This window comes from Aquila chrysaetos, chromosome 19 (genome assembly GCF_900496995.4).
Source record: "Aquila chrysaetos chrysaetos chromosome 19, bAquChr1.4, whole genome shotgun sequence".
Classification (NCBI taxonomy): Eukaryota; Metazoa; Chordata; class Aves; order Accipitriformes; family Accipitridae; genus Aquila; species Aquila chrysaetos.
In genome coordinates this window covers 16,993,264-17,017,324 of record NC_044022.1, presented here as the reverse complement: position 1 = coordinate 17,017,324, position 24,061 = coordinate 16,993,264, and the positions used below count along the sequence as shown (strand labels likewise).

The following is a 24,061-nucleotide window of genomic DNA, read 5'->3' as shown; positions in this document are numbered from 1 at the left end:
CTTGTTACAACCACAATGCTGTCTTCATACTTTCTCTCATGTTTTCTTTTCTTGACTAAACATATTCAATTTGTTTAGACCTCCTAGGTCATGCTATCTAATCCTTTAATTATTCTTGGAGAATCAAAATTTGTCTACATTTTACTTAAAATATGATGCTTAGACTATACACAGTATTTCAGTAAGGCTTAGCTTAGCTAAGCGCTTAGTAGACTGAAAAAAAATCTTATCATTTCCTCTTCTGCTAATGCAGAACACAACTTGCATTTCTGGAAAAAAACATTGGACTGTGCCTCAGTTTCTCTGATATGTTAACTTGTTAGGTTTGTTTCTGATTTATTGCACCCCTGGATTGTTTTTCTGCAGCTCTTCAGCTGAGTTAATCACCATTTTTATATTTGTGCATTTGATTTCCTCTTCCTAGCAGTCATTCTCCATGATTGCCTCTATTGAATTTAATCTTGTTGATTTTAAATTTTGCTCTCTGCAGTCTGCTGGGATCTCCTCACTTACAGAAATTCTTGCAGGCAATTTTTAATGGTTAAGTTCTTTAATGACTTCGGAGTCAATTTCAGTAACTCTGAAAAAATTGATTCCATCTAACTTATCCAAATCTCTTTAATGCCTCCCTGCTCTATCTTGCTCTGCACCTCTATATTGTCATTAAAATTAATTTAAGTACCTGGTGATGGTTGATATTGCCTTTTTTGCATTGACTCAAATGAAGCACTGTGTACCTCAGTCATTTCTGCAGTATCAATCATATGTACTTCTTCACTGTTCCTTTTTTTTTCACTACTACCATGGTGAAAATACACAATACAGGTAGCAAGCACGCGCTCAGACTATCCTTCCCTTTTCAAATGAAATCTAGCTCTGTTATCACAATAAGACATCAGCCAGCTAAAACATGTATTTCTCATGTCTACCTAACTCAAAAACGTAGCACTATACCAGCTACTAGGAAGACAATTAACTCTATCCCGGGTGAAACCAGGACAGGGTGCATTTTTGTACCTGAAAAATTTTCATCACGGGGAAAGTAGCCATAGGCTAGAACAACAAATCCAAAAATTCTCTCTGAGATGTTCAGAGATAAATATATGAGAGGCTCACGGCAGGGGCCAGCTACAAGATCAGACCAGGTTATTCAGACCTTTATCCCACTGACTCTTGAAAACATTCAACAAACCCCATGCTTGGACTCCACAACTTCTCTGGGCAACCTGTGCCAGTGCTCAGTCACCCTCACAGGAGAAAAGTGTTTCCTGATGTTCAGAGGGAACCTCCTGTGTTTCAGGTTGTGCCACCACCTCTGGTCCTGGCACTGGGCTCCACTGAAAAGAGCCTGGCTCCGTCCTCTTAGCACCCTGCCTTCAGGTATTTATACACATCAGTAAGATCCCCCTGAGCCTTCTCTTCTCCAGGCTGAATAGTCCCAGCTCTCTCAGCCTTTCCTCATAGGAGAGATGCTTCTGTCCCTTCATCGTCTTTGTGGCCCTTCCTTGGACTCTCCCCAGTATGTCCATGTCCCTCTTCTTGTGAAGAGCCCAGCACTGGACACAGCACTCCAGGTGTGGCTTCACCAGTGCTGAGGGGAAGGATCACCTCACCTCGCCCTGCTGGCAATACTTTGCCTAGTGCAGCCCAGGATGCAATTGTCCTTCTTTGTGACAAGGGCACATTGCTGGCTCACGTTCAGCTTGGTATCCACCAAGATCCCCAGGTTCTTTTCTGCCAAGCTGTGTTCCAGCTCAGTGGCCCCGAGCATATACTGGTGCCTGGGGTTGTTCCTCCCCAGGTACAGGACTTTGCACTTCCCTTTGTTGAACTTCATGAGGTTCCTGTCAGACCATTCCTCCCAGCCTGTCCAAATCCCTCCGGATGGCAGCACGACCTCTGGCATATTAGCCACTCCTCCCAGTTTTGTGTCATCAGCAAAACTGCTAAGGGTACGCTCTGTCCCATCACCCAGATTATTAATGAAGGTGTTGAACAGAACTGGACGCAGTGTTGACCCCTGGGTACGTCACTAGATACTGGCCTTCAACTAGACTTCCTGCCATGATCACAATCCTCTGAGCTCAGCTGTTCAGCCAGTTTTCAGTCTACCCTGTTTTCTGCTGATCTATTCCTTCTCTACGAGGATGTTATGGAAGATAGTGTCAAAAGCCTTTCTTCAGCGTGGCCATAGTTTTGCACCTTCTCCTGACATTTTTCCTCCAATGACTTCTCCCATTACAAGACACTATCAAGTTAACAGCCACTGTTCCTGAGGTTTTCTTGTGGATGGTTGGGGTGTCTGGCTGTTCTCTGTAATATTCTGTTCATGGAACAGTGGTACCTTTGAACACCTCCATGATTTTACTATGTAAGATGGCCGCCTTTGGTTTAGGATGATTCACTCTTGCCGATGAGCCTACGCACATTACAGCAGTGGTTCAGGCTCTGTGCAAGAAGTCTCTAGCTCTTTGCCTCACATTTTCTGGACTGCAGTCATCTCCAGCCATCCATTCTTTTCTGCAATCATGTTGAGCTTTTGCCAACTGCTGGATTTGGAAGTGGAGACCTTCATAAGCTCATGCCTTCCCAACTAGTGGCATAAAAGTTGTATTGTAGGGGAGGTGTAAAAATTGCATGGTGGCAAAGGAGTGAGTGACAACGGATACTGTTGAAGGAAGACAAACTGGAAGATTAGAGTGGGGAAATACACAGACATGAACACAAATTGAGCTGGTATCAGCAGTGTGGAAGATACTGACATACAGATGAAGAACTAGGTGACTCTGAGTAACCAAAATAGGATGAGCATTTAACAGTACAGAATGGAACTCTGGGTACCAATCAACTAATGAGAATTTTGTCTGAAAGCTGAGAAGTTATCTACAGGAAGCAAATGAAGGAGATGAAGCTCTGGTTATTCCTCAGGATAAACATAAGCCACCAAAGTGGAAAAGGTTACCCTACAGTAAATCAGTCCATGAGTTTCCCATATAGAGCATGAAACATTGCGTAAGACATGACTCACCTAGAATACTGTATACACTCACTATTCACATCCAAATATGAATCTAAACTTGAAGAGCTGCAGTGAAAAGCTGGGAAAACAGAGGAAATATGAGGACGCTCAAAAGTAGGTGCTGCGTGTAACATGAGGTATTCAAATCTGACTGTAGTTATATAAAAATGAGATTATTTTTGTTTGACTTCAGATTTTTTCCTACTTCCATTTTCAGTGTTATGACGTTCCCAGTATTATCAATTTTCCAACAACCTCTGGAGAATTCCTTGGAAAGACAGAAATCTCTGGAAAGAATTAATCTTGACTACTCCTCTAGACAGATGAAAGGCCAAGCCAATAAGGAAATGGGAACATATATGCTGGGGGGGAAATGACCAAAACAATTTTTTGCTTATTCAAATCTTTTTGTTAGGTGGACTGTTTAGTGTCTCCTACTCACTGGTAGTTGGTTGACTTTCTGTAAGAATAGAAGTAACTTTTAGGGAAGTACTTGAATGAAAAGAGATCTGTAGGCTGATAGATAAGCTCAGAAAAGCATTCCTAGGGCAGGAGAGGTAGCACTTTCCAACTGGCTCTGCTGCGTAAATAGGAAAGACAAAACTTACCAGTTGAGGAGACGAAATATAAAGAAGTGACATGATGATGCAAGTTCCTAAAGGTATAAAGAAGAATAACAACCTTCATGTAATAAAAGGGAGGAAAGATAAAACAGGATTTCACAGATAATAAGGCAGTTACATTTTAGAAGTTAGAATATGACTTGTATAACTATCAACAACCACAGATCTGGAATCTGAAAAATGACCTGCGCTCTTTATTCTTCTTCCCTTATTATCAGCAATGAAGATTCAACAATTAAAATCCCATTGTTTCCTCACTGGCTGATGATGATGATGAGAATCCAGCTCAGCCTTCCAAAGCACTGAAAAGCCAATACAGCTTAATGGGAGGGAAAGTTGTTGGCTTGCTGCCAGCTAATAATAAAATTGGCCAAAAAAAAAAGTAGCTATGCTGGGTGATAAAAAGGACATTGGTAAAGTCATATTCTTGTGTCTTGTTGCAGTCTTGAATTATTTTGTATGTACTTCCCTGTTGGCTACTTTTCCTGCCACCTCTCATCATTCTTGCTTTCTTATGTAAATTACAGCAATTTATTAGATTCCAATTTTCTGGCATGTAAAAAAGCTCCCTACCTTGAATAGCATCTCTGAACCTAATTCTATCTGACAAGACAATGTCACAGGCACACTGCGCATGGTGGAGACAATAAAAGTATATGGCCATAACAGTGTGATATATCGCATGGTGATAAAGCAGAGCTAACAGCTGCTTGAACCCTTCACAATGAAAGCACAGCTATGGCCTATCAATTTTCAGATTACCTTGGGAGCGGTTTTACAGTCCATAATCTATAATCCTATAGAGGGGAAAATTTTATCAATTTGGTTTCCCACAGGTTTTTGAAGACCTTGAAGCTGTAGTGTGTTGTCTAAGGAAGTCTGCAAAACCATATTTAATGGTTGAGTTTATGGACCTGCTGCATGTTGCAATGCTGGGAGCTCACAAGAAAGTCTGAGGTGTCCTCTGAGCTAAGAGTTTGGCAACCATGACTGTAGGATAATCTCACAGTCACTCTAATGGCATCTGTACACCATCTTCAAAAAGCTTAACCAGTCCAGTAACTTTGGTAATGATGCACCTAAGCTTATGGTTGACTAAAAGCTTCTTCCTTCTTCTCTTTTTGATTAGATAAGGAAAAAATTATAAAATCTTGAAAAAGGACTGCTTGTGATGCTGAATGACTAATGAAAATGATTCCATGTTTTGAGAATGCCCTGTTGGAACAATTGCTTCTGAATTATGACTACATGCAGGTTAGCAGATCAGAATAACAGAGCTCAGACCAAAAGGAGTTATTTGCCTGTTCACAGAGAGAATTCAACACAAGACCTACGAGACCCTTGTGATCTTTGTGCTGTATGTTCAAAAAATTAAAACTGGAGAAGAATCCATAAGTAGTAGCAAACTACTGCTCTGCAGTATCCTTTCCAAACTTTTTTTTTAATTAAAAAAAATCATTGTCTTTCAGAGTCCATCCTCCTAACCATTTTGTGGAAAGCAAGAGAAGCTTCTGAAGAAACAGGAATTCAAAAACATTTTTTTTCTGATCCAGCTACTGTCTAATCTCTGCAGCTAGTAGATAGGGAATGTGTCTTATTAAACAGACTGCATGTAGGTGCATCGGTCTGTGAAAATGGGTGTGGTTGTAGAGGAATTGCATGAATTCTGCCATTAACAGTACTGATCTCTTGCCTAAAGGTAATTAGCTTATTTAAAACAAATCATCCTTTTATCTTACTAAAATACATATAAGAGAGCAATCCAGGATATGTAATTTGGTGCTTAGCATTAAACAGCCTTATGAAGGCATTGCTCATTGGAGCTCACGCCTCTGCTCTGAGGGATTCAGATCACTACAAAGATTACCACTTACCTCTTGTCGAGCTATTCAGTCACACAGTCAAAGTAAAGCATATTCAAACTTAAATACTTCTTTTCTGGATTAGAATTGGTGCTACACCAACTAAAGTATTATAGAAATCTGCAAGGTGATTGGAGTTCTGTATTTACTCTTTCACTGATTGCAGTATCAATTTGCTTAGTTCCAAACTTTAAAAACTATGGGTTTTTTTAACTGCAAATCCTGTTTATTCAACAGGGGTTCTGGAAATCAAGGTGAGGTTTGTCCTTGCTCGTCAGTGTCTCATAATCAATTCAGAAATATGTTCATGGAGAAGATAGGAGGCTGTCAGAGCAATTTTATAGGTAATGAAAAGAACACAGCATGGGGGTGTTCATTTCAAAGAGTTTTCTTTATTAGCTATGGTGGTAATTGGGAAGTCAAGAGCCCAGTTGACTATCAGAGTTGAAATTGAGTTTGCAGCACTAAAAATTAGAATTTTTTTTGTGAACTCAGCAGATCTGCTGCTGAGTCACTGAGACACAGAAATACAGCACCTCTCTATTTTTCTGTCAGTCATTTTTTCAGCCCGTCCATTGTAAGCACTTAATGGATTTGATATAATGGCATTTAAAAAAAGGAATACAGATCAAAACTGTATTGCAACCTGTATATATCCTACCGTTATGTTACCAAAATAAGTTTTGCCGCTTCTAAAGTAGCCAGGAAGTAAAACATTAGAGTAATTGTAGCATGCAACAAGACAGGTGAGACTATTATTAGCATGGTCAAAAATGAAGCTAAAACATTTCTGGTGATGGTTCAAGCCCATTAGAGATAATATGGTCTCATTTAATAATTAATAGCACAGTAACCAGTTTCACTAAAATCTGTCTGCAATAGGCTGTGAAACTGATGAAGGACTTCATGTACCCTCAGCCATTCATGAAAACCTATAGATTTAATATGATAAAACTCCCTTGCCTACGGATCAGACAAAAACCTCACTTTTTCATATCACTTCTGCCACTGAAGTCTCACAACACCTTTTCAGATTTGTATTCCACTGAAATACAACTTAATCTAAAATTAACCTTCCTTTGCCATTTGTGGGCACGCTGCATAAATATTAATGTATGAAGTATTCCATTTATAATCAGTCACACTCCCAAAATTTGGTGATCTCTCCCCCCGCACACATCCCCTCTGACAGCCCACTGCTGACCTCACTCACAGGAAAGAAGCAGATCAGAAACTGCTGGAGACAGGAACAGTGCTTTGCTCACACTTTCATCACTCCTCTGAGATCAAATGCTAGCTCTTCTTTGCGCATCTTCTCCCACTCAGCCTGGCCATTTCTGTTCAGATGTATTTTTCAAGGCAAAACTAAAGTTCAAGTGTTTGAGAGGGCACCAGTGCGAGAAAGCAGCATTTGTGAGACAATGTGCACGCAGGACCAAATAGCTGCCTGAAGCTTATGTACATCTCCATGTTGCACGTGCTTCCTTGCATCTAGGATTGAGCGCGTTCCTGTAACACTGCTGGACTAGAACTTGATTACCCTCAGTGTGAGGATGCCACCAGTTCCCAGGTGCCTGGTGGCAACTGCTCAGGTGCACTCAAATGACGCTGGTCAGAGGAGCCGTTTTACAAAGTTGGGCTTAAATTTAGAATGTGCCAGATTGGGAAGTGCCAGATTTAGCAAATGGGAATGTGGCTGTGCAAAATAGAAGGCTGTTTCTTCACCCTATAAATACAAATGGTTTAAGGTGACTAAGTAAATCTCCTAGTGTTGCCTCAAGCCGTCAAAAGACTGATTAACAAATAAGAAGGTGGTGATAGCTTAAAACATGAGAAGTGTGATATGCTTGCTATTCAAGGACTGTTTAGATTATGTGTACTCAAGGTAAAATTTATCCAGTTTAAGATTCTGCTTACAATAGAGGATGCTTAAGGAGTGTTTGGATAATAGTCAAGGCACAAGATACTGGACATTTCAGAGTCACAGACCTGCTAATTAAGGACATACATCCTCCTTTGGCATTGAGAAATGAGGGGTTGGCAAGAGAAACAAAGACCTTGGTGTCCTCAGATGACACATGCCCACAAAAGGACAGAAGAAGGAGGGGGATTCTTCCCCAAAGGTCCACCGAAGACCACCAAGGAGCCCCGGGGCAGGCATAGAAGACTCTGGGATGATTGCTCAAGAGAACAACACATCGTGCTTGCTCAACATAATGAATATGCAATAGTTAGGTGGAACATATGTATTAGAGAGGCGTGGTGGTTTAACTGTAGTGTCTAAGTACAGACTGAAAACCTCAGTAGGCGTGCTCCATTTGTGGAGATCTTCCACCTTGCACCCTGCGCAGAATAAAGCAATGTCTCCTCTCTCAACATATTTTGTGCAGTTTGGGAGTTACTTTCTGATCAGGTAACACTAGGACTTCAGTGAGAGGGAGCAGAATGAAAGAAAAAGGAAAGACAGTACCAGAGGACCAGATTGTAAACGTAAATCACATTAGGCAATTACTGATCACTAAAGGAGTGCAATCTTCTGGGTCAGACAAAACTGGTTTAGGAAAGCAAAAAAAAAAACCCCAGATAAATAGGTTTAAGGTAGATCTGGGAACCAATGACGGAAGTGCTAGCAGGCCGAGTGGATATGTTGCACTGGGCAAGCTTTAAATGAAAGATCAGAAATTGAATAATTGTATTACCTGGATGAGCATAAGCCAAATAAGAGCACAGAGGTATATGTGGGGTTGAAAAAGTTGTTAGGGTCTGTCTGTGGTCTTCTGAACAACCAGGCAGACAAGCCCCAAGTTATGACTAGGTCACAATTAAAACAACTGTCATGGATGGTCTGTCCCCGGGGCTAAGGTTCTGCAACTTCAGGATCTGTAATTGTGGAAGCCAGTATGCAATAAACTAAAAGCTTGGTTAAGAGATACAGCAGTGGTATGGACAAAAGTAAATCACAGTAACTTAAGGCAAAAAATCTAGGAAGAGGAATAGTTTAGAAGCTATACAAACTGTTACCTTTGACAGTATAACTCCCTCAATACCCTTTCTCAGGGTAAGTGCTGAAAGTGTGGTGGTAAAGAGTGGCAGAATAGCATAACCCCTAAGGCAGTGCTAAGAAATAATGCAGAAGAAGAAGATAGTCAGCAAGACCAGATATATAGAAAATGCTTCAGAAGCACGAGGACGATCTGAATTGCTGGGATAATGCCCCACAAGCATTCTGCTGTATTGCTTGTAGAAGATCAGTGCAAGGAAAGAAGAAAGTGGGCCCTCAGTCCTCTCCCTCCTAGTGATAGTCTTGGGAGTCCTTCCCATGGCTCATGGTCAAATTAGAACTGGATCACTGGAGAAGGCCCACCATTCTAGTGGAGCTAAGGGGTGATCAGGAAACAAACTGCCAGGTCCATCAGTGTAACAAAGAAAGCTTGAATACCAGAGGCAGGCTGTGCCCAATGCAATCAAGAAGCTACTCTGATGGAGTAAAGCAAGAACCTAATGAAGTGCTAAGGAGTTGTTTGTGGGTTTTTTAGAGAAGGAGCATACAAAAGAGAAATGAATATTCCATTAGAATCAGCCAGGCTGCTGAGCCCTGCCATCCTCCTGCAGGGGCTGACCACAAAGGATGAGAAAAACACACAGTGGCCATGTAAGCACAATTTCAAATTCATAACGGGTTTGTTATGGCTCTTTGGGAGATGCAGAATAGTAGGATGGAGAAAGACAGAGAGATCCAGACCCATCCAGACTAGAGACTGATAATAATAATTGCCCTGGGGAATCTGGAAAAGAGCAGTTACTCACCACACTATGTGCTATTGCAAAACCAGCTCTGCAATATAGACAGCCATGCAGAGAAAACCAATAGCTCTTTAATCATCAAAACTGTAGGAAAAGGGAAGGGCCAGAGGTGTAAAAGCAAACTGCTATCACAAGGAACTGAAGTCCCAGACAGATTGAACAGGGATACCTCTATGGAGCGATGGGTTAAATGAGAGAACACCATTGGGATAGCAGTATGGGAACCTAGCTTGAGCAGCAGCAGCCACCGAATCAGATTGGTAACTATTTCTTTAGTTGAATTAGCACAGAGGTTCCAACAAGCAAGGAAAATTTTGAGATGAACAAAAGGCTCAAAGGGATAATAAACACAGGAATGAGTCAGGGCTTTAACATTTGCTAACAATGATCTGCAACAATCGGACCTAAGAAAGAGGGATAAGAGTGAAGCATCATATAACTAGAAAACCCAAATAAGGTATGATCCCCAGAATTAGAAAACAAGAAGAGAAAAGGCAGCATCAGCTTCAGGCTCTTCTAACACACATTCTGAAAAGTTTTGGAAGAATCATAGAATCACAGAATCATAGAATCATTTAGGTTGGAAAAGACCTACAAGATCATGGAGTCCAACCATCATCCATGCCCACTAAACCATGTTACTAAACCATGTTATGGAGTACCCCGTCTACATGCTTTTTTAATACCTCCAGGGATGGTGACTCAACCACTTCCCTGGGCAGCCTATTCCAATGTGTGACAACCCTCTCAGTAAAGAAATTTTTCCTAATATCTAACCTAAATCTCCCTTGCTGCAACTTGAGGCCCTTTCCTCTTGTCCTATCATCTCCAGCCACCTGACAGAAGAGACCAGCACCCACCTCACTACAACCCCCCTTCAGGTAGTTGTAGAGAGCGATAAGGTCTCCCCTCAGCCTCCTTTTCTCCAGGCTCAACAACCCCAGTTCCCTCAGCCGCTCCTCATAAGACTTGTGCTCCAGGCCCCTCACCAGCTTCGTTGCCCTTCTCTGGACACGCTCCAGCCCCTCAATGTCTCTCCTGTAGTGAGGGGCCCAAAACTGAACACAGTACTTCAGGTGCGGCCTCACCAGTGCCGAGTACAGGGGGACGATCACCTCCCTGCTCCTGCTGGCCACACGATTTCTGATACAGGCCAGGATGCCGTTGGCCTTCTTGGCCACCTGGGCACACTGCTGGCTCATATTCAGCCGGCTGTCAACCAGCACCCCCAGGTCCTTTTCCACGAGGCAGCTTTCCAGCCACTCTTCCCCAAGCCTGTAGCGCTGCATGGGGTTGTTGTGACCCAAGTGCAGGACTCAGCACTGAGCCTTGTTGAACCTCACACAATTGCCCTCGGCCCATCGATCCAGCCTGTCCAGATCCCTCTGTAGAGCCTTCATTCCCTCAAGCAGATTGACCCTTCCCCCCAGCTTGGTGTTGTCTGCAAACTTGCTGAGGGTACACTCAATCCCCTCATCCAGACCATTGATAAAGATATTAAACAGAACGGGGCCCAACACCGAGCCCTGGGGAACACCACTTGTGACGCGCCGCCAATTGGATTTCACCCCATTCACCACAACCCTCTGGACTCATCCAGCCAGCCAGTTTTTCACCCAGCGAAGAGAAAAAAAGTGAAGGAAAAAAAAAAAAGGCGAAGAAAAAGTGAACCACATACAAAAGAATACCTAACTGGCAGAACAGGTAAAATGTTTAAAACCACAGAACAAGCCAAACAAATGCCATACAATTGACATGAAAACAAGCAGTTCAAGCTCACAGACGGTATTGTTAAATTCAGTGAAGCATGTGAGTATATGCATGTAAGAAACCTAGCAGGGAGGTTTCCATTGGCTACAAAATCAGGAAAAAAAGAAAAAAGGACAAGTTTGAAAACAAACACCAACAAAGTGCTACTGGCATGTGAGTAGATAACAGCTGAAAGAATGGTGGATTAGGTGTGACCCTACAAAGGTAGAGAGAGGGGGTGGGGGTATCAGGTATTTTGTTGAACTCAGACAGACCTAACCCTTGAAAACTGAAGTTAACACTATAATGTATGATTTTAAGTGGTATGTGAGAAAAAGTATTTTTTTTAGAGTACAGAGAAGGAAATGGAGAAAAAAACAAAACAACTACTAAAAAAAGGAAAGATAGTAGAAATCTATGCATAAATAAAACCTGCTAATTTAAGCTAAAACAAACTTATTGGTTATAAGTAATAGATAAGAAATGGATAATAAACATAGCTTGAGAACTTCTAAACAATAGTATGAGGATATTAGCTGATTAATTGTATGAAATAAAAAAGAAAAAATGCAGTTAATCAGGCCTTTAACATCACTAGAAAATCCTATGGAGGGAGATACTTAAACTGGAGTAACTCAGATGATAACTGTTAATAACAATCCTTCCTGTTTTATCTTCCAGAGGTAGAACAGAAAAGTAATCCATTCCAACTCTATGAATATTATTAATTATAAGTTGCTTGACTTTGTTTAAATTTATTTTAGTTTCATTTTGTTATCATATCTGAAATGGGATAGACATAATACTTTTATAGGTCAATTGTCCTGTCTGAAGATAAAACAAGAGAAAAATATGAACAAGTGAAAGTAACTGGGAAAACTGAATCCAAATCAAAGGTGTCTCTATCTCCAAACTCTGTTTCTCTCAGTGATGATGGATATAGCTTCTTTTATTAATAGTGAATATGATTAATAGATGACCAACTCATGAAGGTGTGTATGTAATATAAAAATGCACATGGATATGATTTTGTCTACTTATAGAACTTAATATTCTGAGTGTTGAAAAGCAAAGGTAAATCAGTTAGATACAGAAATGTATCAGCTGCATTTTAAAAGACTGCACGTTTGTGTAGTGCTACAGCCAAGACATTTTAAAGCAACAATGAATAAAGTGATGGACCTGGGGTAAATAAAAAGTAGCATAGGGTAGAAACCAGAGGTTTCCCATTATGGAGATATCAAAACACTACATATGTGTAGAATATGCAATCTGTAGTAATCTGATGGAAAAACTTAAATTTTTATCAAGGAGCTCATCAGGTAATTTTAGGAATAAATAATGATATTTCTTCCGAGATTAGAGCTCTGCATCAATGATGAACTATGGAACAAGATGGAATTTTCTGGACAGTCTCTACAGAAGAAAGACAGCAAACAGCAGGGAAAGGCAGGCATTACACTTGGGAAGATAACAGCATTCTGATTCAAACATGATCAAGAGTGACTATGAAATTGTCCCATCTATTTCCAATCAATCTCTAATTGTCTGTGTAGGCTCCAGTTGTCTTTGTGTGTGGCTTGTGTCCAAAAATACCATAAATTGTCTAATTTACAATATGTATGTATGTGTATGTTTAGTGTAAACTCTATGGAAGAATTATATTTCTTACTATATACATTTTAAAGTAACACTTATTAAAGAAATCATTGCAATTGTGTGTTATAATAGGCCACTAAATTTTGGGGTGAATTTTAATCAATTGCAACAAATGCTAAGGGTACTTAAAAGGTGGACTGAGTTGGATTTCATGCCTGAAGAATCATCAGGGTGATTTTGGTGATTGTGCAAATTGTTAGACTATAGCAATTCAAAGATGAGCAGGCTGGTGTGTAACCGATACTTGAAGGTAATGATGGGCTGCCCTCAGACCTTTGGAAGTTATGACATCACAAGACAACATAGGAAAAAGTGAAAGCTTTGAAGAAGATCCATTGCCCTGTCCCGATCCTGACCTCAAGTACAACGATTCAGAGTCTTAATATTAAAAGCTATTAGTGCGATCTTTGTTTCAGTAAAACCTTTGTTTTATATAAACATGAATTTCAGAAAGGCTTTGCTGACGCAATAAAATTTGAGAGACATACTTTATTTCAGTCTAACACTTGATTTTTTTTCCAAGCAAGTAAAGCTCTTAACAATTCAGTTTTAAATTTATTGACATGAGATAGCAACACCAGAAGTGCAAGCAGGCAGCACTAGCAAAGTGCAGGTTAAGGGTCATAGGCACTATTACTCTCTAAGTGCCAAAACCTCATTGCAACATAGCAATAATGGCGTAGTGAACTTTCAGTATTTCTGCAGGAGTTAGAAAACCAGGAAAGTCCTATGGCACAACAGTGCAGGGCTACTTTCTCCTTTCTTTTGAAGCTTTTCCAGTCTCACAGAAGACAAGAAGATCCTATTTTGGTGAATAAGAGCCTATCTTACTGTATTCTCCTTAACCTTTCCAATTAGATTTTTTTTCACTGCTTTGTCATGTTTCAGGGGCACAGTTTTAATTAGGACTGCACACCCTTAAACACACAAAGGAAGTTTTCTTCACTTAGTGTGGAGAGGACAAAAATCAATCCAATGCAAGTCAAAAGCAGGACACAGTGAGAGGAAACAGTAGGTTCGGACAATCTGCCGGACAAGGCTGGTACAAGGACCAGCCTGCTCTAGAAGATGAAGCCAGAATTTCATAAATAAAAAGCGAACAAAGCAGTAAGACAAGATACTTTGAGGTACAGGTACGTGGGGAGAGAAAGAGGGATCAGCAGCAAGGGAGAAAGAAGATGCAAGACTGATTGACACTGATTTGCAGGAAAGGGGTGGTGAGATTGGGAAGCCATACAAGTAGGGAAAAAGGTAAAACAAAACCTCCATGGTAGTCAAAGGACAACTGGGCTTTGCTAGGCAAGGAGACCCCCTGCACGTGAGGAAAGGGAGGTACTGGGATCTCAAAGAGAGATCCCAAAGGGCAGACAAAGGCTGTCTGAGAAAGCAAACAGGAACAATGCAATGAGGGGGGAGAAAAGAGATTAGAGGAAGGACAAGGTGTGATACAGCAGAAAGGAGCAGATATGGAGGAACGGGGTAGGATAGAGCAGAAGGGAACAAATATAGGAGAAACAGGTGGATAGGTCAGAACCCTAAAACAAAGGCTTTCCAGACTCTAGAATGAAACCCAGATTCCTGAGCATCTCCGGTCTTCTGCTGAAAGCAAGCAGCCGTGAAACTCAATAGCCTCAGACTCATTTAATGCTGATGAAAAAAAGAGAATGACAACTAATTGTACTAGTCATTATCTCATTAATTTGAAGGGAAGAGAGCTGTAGGGATTTAAATATATAATGTTCACTATCAGTGACAGCCCATACAAAGGTCAGGAAATCCCGAATGACAGAATATTCGATTTTCAGCTTTCTTTCTTAAAAAAAAAACCCTAGGACATGACATATAAAGAATTCCAGACAATTGCAGCTTAAGGTTGCAAGTCAAGAAAGTGTCAGACAAATAGCAAAATTAAGGTTGGTGAAATGTGAATTCAACCCTTTTTGTGTCACCCTATGACACAGTTTTGGATGACTACTTATCTGTAATGGACAGCCTTGTTCCACAAGTGAAGCAAGTTTAAACCATGCCAACAGTGGGGGAAATGATTACTAGGCTTCTCCTGCCAAAATAATCACTTATTGTCAATTTGCATATCTCAGTGGCCTACTGTTTTTTTTTTTTAATGCGGCCCCTCTGAGATCCTTGACTGAAATAGACTATTTATATTACTTTATTACTATATATCCTTTATTACTTAAAGGACCTTAACTTTTAAAATCAGAATTGGTTTTGGTTTTCCTTCCCTTCTGTGAAACCTTAAATGTCCAATAGTTCTAATTGCCTATCCCCTTATGATACTCTAAACCTGTTTACTCCTTCATATTAGTGCATTTTTCAAGTATCCTGTTTTCAGTAATGTACTAATTAAAATCCAAAACTAGAAAAAAGACCAGTTTTCTCATCTCTTCCTTTCCTAATTTTCATCCATGTCCTGTACCATTTCCCTGTAACCCATGCAGCCCTCACCTACCGCCAGCCAAGCTTCACCTCATAAAGCTAGATACACTGACTTTTTTCCTTTATGTTAGTGTTAAACATAGTGCCACCACAGCATGTTCCAAATTGCTTCTTGAATTCTTCATTTGATGTTCCGCTTTCAGTCATATCCTCCATGTCAGCAATACCAAGTCTGGCAGTATTTCATTTCTTATTGTTTGACTTAATAATCATACTGAGTTAAAAACCAATTCTGATGCACTTCCACAAATACACCTCCAGGCATTTTGTCCAGTTAATGAATTCCAGTCAATGCTTGAATAGTTAACATTTACCATAAATATAACTTTGTCCTCTAATATGATTTTGTCCCTTGTGCTAGGAGAGTGCCAGAAGAAAAGCATGATTATTACTGCACCCTTGATGAAAGAGTAGCTGGAGATTCTTTTGAAGCCTTTCTGAAACTGACACACTAAAATCCTAAACTAGATGGGTAATTTCAACATTAAGTAGAAGATTACTCTAGTGCAGTGAATGATTTAATACCCATAAAACCACACTTCACCTCAAAGACTTTAATAGATGAAACTCACCTGGAATGAAGACCATCACAAAGGCACTACACCACTTCAGGTACTACAATAATGTTTCTCTCTTAAACACTAACACAGTAACTGAAGTGGTGTTTAGACTTTATGTTGACTGTCACTGAAGAGAGATACATGGCTCTAAATTCATTACCCCCAAACAGCAGCTATACCTAGGGCGGCAGATAATTCAGTGGGTCAGCTTTTGTTATTCAGGCAAGGCAATAAATCCAGCCAGTAAGTTCCAATTTACACAATGATCTATTGTTCTGTCTCCCAACCCTGAAAGACATGATCCATCTTACATTGCAACTGAATGGCACCACACCATCAACCACTGTTGACTCACTGGTACTCTTGTTAGTTACCAAAGTGAAAGGGCCAGACCATTGCCTCTGAATCACAGGTAACGGTGGAAAAAGAAATCCAGCTAAGCACATTATTTGGTCGGTGTGACGGTGGTTATCAGAAAATGATCTATTCTAATCAAGCAGTCATCAAGTCTGACTTACTTTTTATTCCCATGACTCCATCATGTTCCAGCTCCAGTCCCAGTCCTCATTTCCCTGGCATACAAGAACCAGGTACATACAGCACCAGGTAGTCTAGATGGAAACGCCCTAAGTACCGCACCACTGTAACCTAAACTTCCTATGGAAATGGGACTTAAGATAATCAGGCCTTCTATTAACACATCTGTCCTTTTGTTAGCCCTTCCCAACAACTTTTAAACTTTTGCTAAATTCCACCAGATTTGAGTCATGGCCTCAAGTTTTGAGATTATTATACAGAGGTTTTGTGAAAATCAGGAGCTGGCTAGAAGAGAAAGAGCCAGACTTCCACTCCTGTGAGAAAAAGGCTGTTGTAACTCTGTGTCTTGTGCATATTGTGCCAGCCACCTGACTGATCTCAGGCAATACCTTGACACCGTGACAGAGCTCAAGACAGCACAGTTCATACTGTCTTTGGGACAACACTGGTGGAAAATGATGGTGAAGAATGAAATTTGACCCCTTTCTTTATTAAAAAGTCATATTTAAGTTGTGAACTCATTTGATTCACCAAACCCAATTATTCCCTGGTTCCAAATTTCAGCTCGTGTTGAACTCATGGTCAACCCTGTGAAGTAGACCATCTGTTACTGCTGGTATTGGCAGAGAACTACAGGCTGGTTTTTATGCAGCTTAGGCCATCCATGACAGCTTTGCATTAACTTAAACAAAAGACAATAAGCTGCATAGCAAAATTATATTTTAAATCATTAACTAATTAACTCTCAATTCCCTCCCAAGAAGTACATAACAGAGTTTCCTTAGCCTCATTTTAATGCAACAAAAGAGACAAAGAAATGAAGTTAGTTGGCTCCAGTGCTGTGGCAAATCCATGGGACAGCCACCACTAGGACTTCAGAACCTCCTGATTGCCAGTGCAACGCTCCCTCCCCAGCCCATCTTGGCCTTCTGGCTGTGACAAAACTAGCAGCTGCCTGCAAAAACAAGCTGAAGGACAGAGATAACAGCACCTGAATGCTACATGAACAAGGGATTGTGGCAGCTCCCTTTAATAATATAAACCAATTATTTTCTTGTGGCTCTGTTTTCCATCTTAAAAAGGATTTAAGGGTTATGTAGGATTATGGAATTAGCCTTTCACCCCTGAAAAATGTAAGTTCAAATATTAGTTTGGGTCATGAATGAAAATCAGTTTCTTCCATTCCAGCCTAGAGCTTATACATTAGAAAAGCATGATACAAATTGGCAGAACAGTCCCAGGAGTGGAATAGCAACAGTTGCTTGTATAGAAAGTGCGTGTGTGTATGTGTATATATATATCTCTATAGTATACAAAATACATATATACATACATCTACTTAAACTAAATAGGGAAGGTGGAATATGTGAGCACGTTTAGAAATAGGATGGCTTTGAAATGTTGATACTGAATCCGAATCAGGAGATCGAGGTTTACTTTTAGCCCTGCTATGACTCCTTGGAGTGGTCTTCACCAAGCGAGAGCCACCTTTAATCACCTAACTGATACTGAAGTATCTGGTCTAAACTAGTCATCAAAGCACCTCTTCAGTCTCCGCAGAAAGATGTGCATAAGGTTACCTATTCCACCTACCTTCCACACCTATCCAATGATGGCAGTACAACAAATGTACACAGTCCTTTGGAAATAGATATCTCTATCTCTCTTTCTTAGGTTGAGATGTACCCAACCTAAATCCCTTCTTGCTCCCCATCTTTGTTTTTCCCAATCTATTTAGATTAAAGTTTCAAACCCAGGTGACTCTTCTTATTGACAATTCACAGCAAAAGGATCCTTTTACGTGCCATGGAAATTCAGTGTGACTAAAATACCAATAAATTATTGAGAATGAGGTGACAGATCTTATTTTATGGGCAATTTCCAGCAGGAAAAAAGGGTTGGAAAATTATGGACAACAAAATAACCCTTCCCGCACTAAAGCTTTGATTTCTACCCCAAAAATATTAACAATGCACGCGAAAAGATGAAACCCAGACCAGAAAACGTTACTAAGTGAATCTTCTGTCCCTACAAAAAAGACAGACTCTTCTTTATTAAAGGAGATACAACTTTTCTGTACAGGCTTATGACAGCAGTGGACAGGCAAACAGGCTTTCATTTGAACAGTGGCTGGGCTCGAGCTGACTCAAAAATATATAGAGAACTATTTAAAAAAACCAAAATTGGATAGAAATGGAAGCGGTATAGAAGTCCAAACTCCAGCCTCTGCCATGGTGTACACTGTGAAAACAGTCAACTCAAACGGAGACAGTTAGAAGTAGGAACATTATTTGGAGACTGTGCATTATAGCTCTAAGTGCCCTTTGGTCTCATAGAAATGTGTGCTGACATAACAAACATAGAAGAGACATGATTTCTTCTTCTGTTCTACTGGAATACCCAAAATTCAAGAGATTTCACCAATAGGAACCTCTGTCCTGAAATTTCATTCATGCTCATGAAAAGTTTTTACTTCTGTGACCAATTAAAGATAAGTCCCTTCAGAAAATCAAATCAATAAAACACAGAAAACAAAGTGCATGAATGGATCTCTAGGAAGCAGCCATTTGTCTTCAGAATGAAAAGGAAAAAAAAAAAATACAAACAAGAGAATACAGACTCTATCAGCAGAGTGATGCACGGAATAGTTGATTGTTCCACCATCCAGGCAATTCCTGGCCTTATCCTGCAACACAAATGTAGTTTGCCTTAGAAAACTTAGATTGCTTTCAAAAAGAAACACAGAACAGTTACTTTTCCTAGACATAGAAGAAGATTTCCTAAAACTTAAAAATATAAAGGTCTTAACAATCCAAGCGTGAAGAATATACCCCTTTCTTTGAGATGGAGTACTTCCTGCAACGAGTTATTTTGTATTAACCATAACAATCAATAGGCTTAAACACGCATTTCACTTACAAAGAGAATTTAGTTAATTTGAAATAAGGCTACTAAAAAGCTGAGTAAGAACATCCATAGATTGCTTAATGCAGTTTAATCAATCATTTTAAAAAGCAAATAAGATTAACATTTATAACTTATCCTTTTATAGATAACTCTAAATAATAAATCAGACCTATGTTGCTGATATAAATGAAGAGAGTGGAAATTCAGATCAGATGAAGAACCTGCTCTTTACAGGTTGCTGAGGCAGAAAAGCTACCATTTTGATTCCCACCTACTTGTTTTCCTACTGTCAAATGCCAGTGCAGCCACAAAAGACAGACTGTACAACACTTATTTTATTTCACGTTTTGTAGCAGGCTCATACTTCAGGCCAAGTTCAGGCCATAGCTTTCTAATTTTTCTCTAAATCACTTGGCACAGTTTTGGGAGCTATAAAACAAAATGAGTGATGATACGTAACAATTGTGTGTGGCAGGGAAATATATAGCGTTCCTCTTGTGTGGACAAACTGCAAACCTGGAGAATGCCAGGAGCAAAGCCTACCTTGAAAGGTCACATTTATGCTCAGGGACAGTTTAAGCTTTTGACAAACAGTTAAAGATAAATCCTGTAGTAATAACAGACAACAAAATGGTACATTTCTCCTAAAAGCACTTATACAGACTCTGGAAAGATGCCCAGAAACAGCCTGAGGCATGAAAATAAATGATAATATCTGTAAGTTTTCCATAATAAGTCAGTAAGACTAGAGTAGTACATAGATAACGGGCAATAAGGATACCAACTTTCTGAAAAGGGAAACTGGAACAGAGGTAGATAAAGGGAGACAGTGTAACGCAAAAGCTCTTCTTAAAAGTAGATTATTATTCACTAGAGAAAAATCCTTTGCACTGATGAATTCAGAAAATAGGCATTTCCTTGGATAAACTTCCTTTTAAATTTCTGGAGAAAGGAAAAGAAAAATCAAGTAAACTCATGCTTCCATCAAGAACGAGCCTGTTCTTTGAAGTATGCAATTATTACTTTCCTATAGCAGAACTGCAAAATAACTATTCAGGAGTGATAATTCTTAGAAGACAGTCCTTCTGTGCTTCAAGCCATGAAGCCGTGATAACTCCATCTGTAGTTTGAAAAGGATCATGATGCCCTATATCTTGCCTACATTAAACAGAAAGCATCTGAGGTATGATTATTTTTTTCTAAATCAGTGTAAATAAGACTGGTGCAAAAATGCACATGCACCCTTTCATGTTCATTCCAACCAGGACTACTTTAGTGTATCTAAAATTGATTAGCAATACATTTAAATTGAACAACAATAAATTACTTCTAATTTGAGAAAAGAAGTCCACACAATACTTTGTAGTATTTTGATTACACCAGTGCACATTTGTGTAGGGGTAAGTCTCAAAGAAGCAATGTGCCATAATAAATTATTTGCTGTTAGAAAGGACAGAAACTTTCCCCATTTTTCCAAATTAACTTAACGAGGCAGGCTGTCTCAAGACCTAAGTCTTTAAAACCATGGGGCACACCTTTCTCTGTGTTGAACAGACACAAAGAGGAAGAATACAGCTAGACAGTAACCTCTTCTGCAGGGGTAGCTCCCGCATCATTCTCAAAAGTGGGGCAAAACCTGGAAGCAGCACAATGATCCAGTGTGGCCCGGCTGGCCTGAAAACAACGCGAAGTAGGACACAAAACCCTTCCGAGCTATGTCTGCTGCGAGCAGCCCTAATTGCCAGCACGTGCTATGCGAACCCACTGATACACTGTCAGTGGCACCTCGTAACTGTGCCAGCCATGCTGGAAGCCAGGCACGGAGACGTGCAGTGTCTGTCCTCCTCTGTCGCATGCATCTTACTTAATGCAAATGAGCATATGGCATCTGTCACTTTGGGATCCCAAATGAAGCTGTATGTTTCAAGCTTAATTTCAGAGTGAAGTCCATAGATGCCCTACTGTCTACTCCTGCAGCTTTGAAAGGAAAAACCTCTGAAATGCACACATTTGCCAAAGTCGACATTGGGTTGGAGCACGTCCTGCCGGTGACTTTTGCAGTCACCTCCCTACCGGCGTTGTCCTTCGTCTTGATCTGACAGACGGGTTAGCTCACACACGAACCACAAGGCCACGGCAATCGAAGCGTAAATCATGTTTAGGTCTGTAGCCCAGACTAAAACAAGGAATGCATCAGAAAAACCCGTCGGGGCTCACCGAGCGCCTGGCAGGCGGTGAGGGGAACGGGGTTCCCTGGCCTGGCACTGCCGGGAACGCAATGCACCCAGCCTCGGGAGAAAACAAAATCCCCACCGCCCCCCCGTTCCCCGCCGCGGAAGGCGGAGGTTTCCCCCCGAGGCGGGAAGCCGCCTGCGGCCGCCAGGCGAGGCCGGGGGCCGCTGCCGGGAGCAGCACTGAGGGAGAGGGGCTTCGCCGCCGGGCGACCGGCCCCTTCGCCGCCCTCGCCTGTCCCCGCGGCTCTCCCGCGCTCTCCGGCCACGCAAGCCGTCGCCGAGGATGACCGAGCACGGCCACGGCGGCCTCCGCTGCCCCTGGGCCCCGCTCCCGCCCCGGCACCTCCCTACCCCTGCCCCTGCCGCCGCCGCCCCCCGCCCCTCAGCGCCGAGGGGCGCCGCTCCCGCCAACCGCCCCCGCACCCCTCCCTCCGCAGCCACCGCCCGCCGGGGCGGGGCCGGGGGCGGGCACTTCGCCCGGGCCCCGCCCCCGGGCTTTCCCGTACCGCCTCAAGGGAGGGGGGGCGTTAGCCCCGCCCCTAGCCCCGCCGGGCAGCGGGAGGGGCAGCGCGCCCGGCGCGGCCGTTAAAAGCCTTCCCGCCCTCCCGCGCGGCCAGTCAGCGGGGTCGCCGAGCCGCGGCTGAGGGCAGCGGAGGCGAGGAGGCGGCCGGAGCGGGGCGCGGGGACTGGGCGTCGGCGATGCTGGAGAATGGCTCCCTGAGGAACTGCTGCGACCCGGGCGGGAGAGGCCGCTTCGGCTTGGCGGAGCGGGAGGCGGCGGGTGCCCCGCGGCCCGCCTGGGTGGTGACGGTGCTCTCCAGCGTGCTGATCTTCACCACCGTGGTGGACATCTTGGGCAACCTGCTGGTCATCGTCTCGGTCTTCAAGAACCGCAAGCTCAGGAACTCAGGTAAGGGCTCGAGCCCCGGCACCCGCCCCGGCGGGTGGTAACGAGCCCCCGGAGCCCCGCGGGCACCCTGGGCCCCGCTTCTCGGTGCCCCGAGGGGACCGGCCCGCTTGTGGAGTCCGGGCGGGCCGCCTGCTAACGGCGGGGGACCGAGGAGTGCCCCGCTATCGGTTCTTGCCCTGCCGTGCGCGCAGGGACCTCCAAACGCTGAGCCCTGTGGCAGTCCTCCCCAGCAGCCTGCCCCCGCGCTCCCCTTAGCCTGTGCGCTGTCCTGCCTTGCGGGGGGAATGCGGGTCATTAAGCGGCTCTTAATGAGGCATTGTGTAGTCTCTACGGAGCTACCGATGAGGGGAATCGGTGCCATCCGATTAAAATACCGGCGGCGAAGAGCGTGCCCAAAACGGTCGGAGGAAGGAAGAAGGAACTTTAAAACTTGCTTAAGGAGTACTTCTGAAGACGAGGCGCTGTGCCCGCGTGGAAAAGCGGCTCAGCCCGCGCTCCGGAGTCTTCATCGGAGTTCACGATAGTCTTTCAGGAAATCGAAATCGTCTTGCTTCTTGTCTCCTCACCGAATATCCTTCAACCAGAAAGCAGCAAATAAAGTGGGGTGTTTTTCCTGAATCGTGTCTATAGTTTTTCTTTGTGTGTGCTGACATGTGGCTCTGCGTGTTTGATTTGCTAAACTTATTCGCTTTCTCTTCTCATCTTTGCTGGGCTAGTTACACGTCTCTCAAACTACGAAACTCTGTAGTTTAGCATCAACTTCTCCGATTTGCCTCCCTCCGGCCAGCTTCTTACCCGATTCCCGTATGTCCCGCTGCATGCGGATAGTCTCTTCCCCCCGCCCTGTTGATGCTGCCGGTTGTTACCTGATGCTCAGAGTTCGGCTGCTGCTCGCATACCTGCACTCGGCCGGCTGTTGGTTATTGGTGCAGTATAAGGTGCTACCCCCGAAATAGTGGCGTACCTACTAAAATTCTCGTAGCACCAAGCACTTCCCGAAACCGCTCCCTTCATCGGGTCTTGAATGCCGTCGTTTTGCGATGCGCACGCAGGTCGGGGTGACAAAACTTTGCTGAGAGCTGAGTGAAGTCAGGTCACAACATCACAACGGCCCCTGCGCTTCTCAGCTGGATCGTCCCGGTCCAGCTCCACGCCCAAGAGGCAGCGGGGTGCTGCTTCACCAAGGGGAAGGAGGGAGAGCTGCTGACTTGTTTCTCGCGGGTGGTTTTGGTTTGTTTGTGGCGGGTTTTGTTTTGGTTTTTTTTTTTGAATGGGTGTCGCTTCCCGAGCTCTGTCGTGTTTCACGTGCAGTGACTAGAGCTCCTGCTACCTGGAAGTAGGCACTCGTTCGCCTTTGTTCTAAATTAAACGATGCTTAGGAACAGAAGCAGTTTATAGAGGGGTGAGGCTCCCTCTCCCTAATCATTACACGTCTAACTGCATGCGAGGGGTGCCGGGGGGTCCCGTTTACGCGGGGCTGAGCGATCACACCCCACGGAGCAGCGCCGAACTTGAGGACGCCTGAAAGCGTGGTTTGGGTTAGCACGGGAAGAAACGGGGAGGGAGCTGCTCGGGGCACGGGGCGCGCTCCTTTGGCTTGTACCGGGGCTCTACGTTCAAGGGAACCGAGCCGTTACCGGGAGTAGCAGAGCCGTACCGGGGCCGGTAAAGCCGGGGAAGGCGGCACTCCCCGGTAGCCGGCAGCGCCGGGAGCCGGAGTCCTCCGTTCCCCGAGCGGGG

The 24,061-nt window shown here is 43.0% G+C and overlaps 1 protein-coding gene across 1 annotated transcript in view; it reads left to right on the top strand.

Annotated features, from left to right (window-relative positions):
• Positions 1–22,037: 22,037 nt before the first annotated feature.
• MTNR1B (melatonin receptor 1B) overlaps positions 22,038–24,061 on the top strand; it is a 31,800-nt gene continuing 29,776 nt past the window's right edge. Inside the window, exon 1 of the mRNA XM_030043154.1 lies at positions 22,038–22,321. Within this exon, the coding sequence (XP_029899014.1) occupies positions 22,111–22,321 (211 nt within the window). The 5' untranslated portion in view covers positions 22,038–22,110. The remainder of the gene's footprint in view (positions 22,322–24,061) is intronic.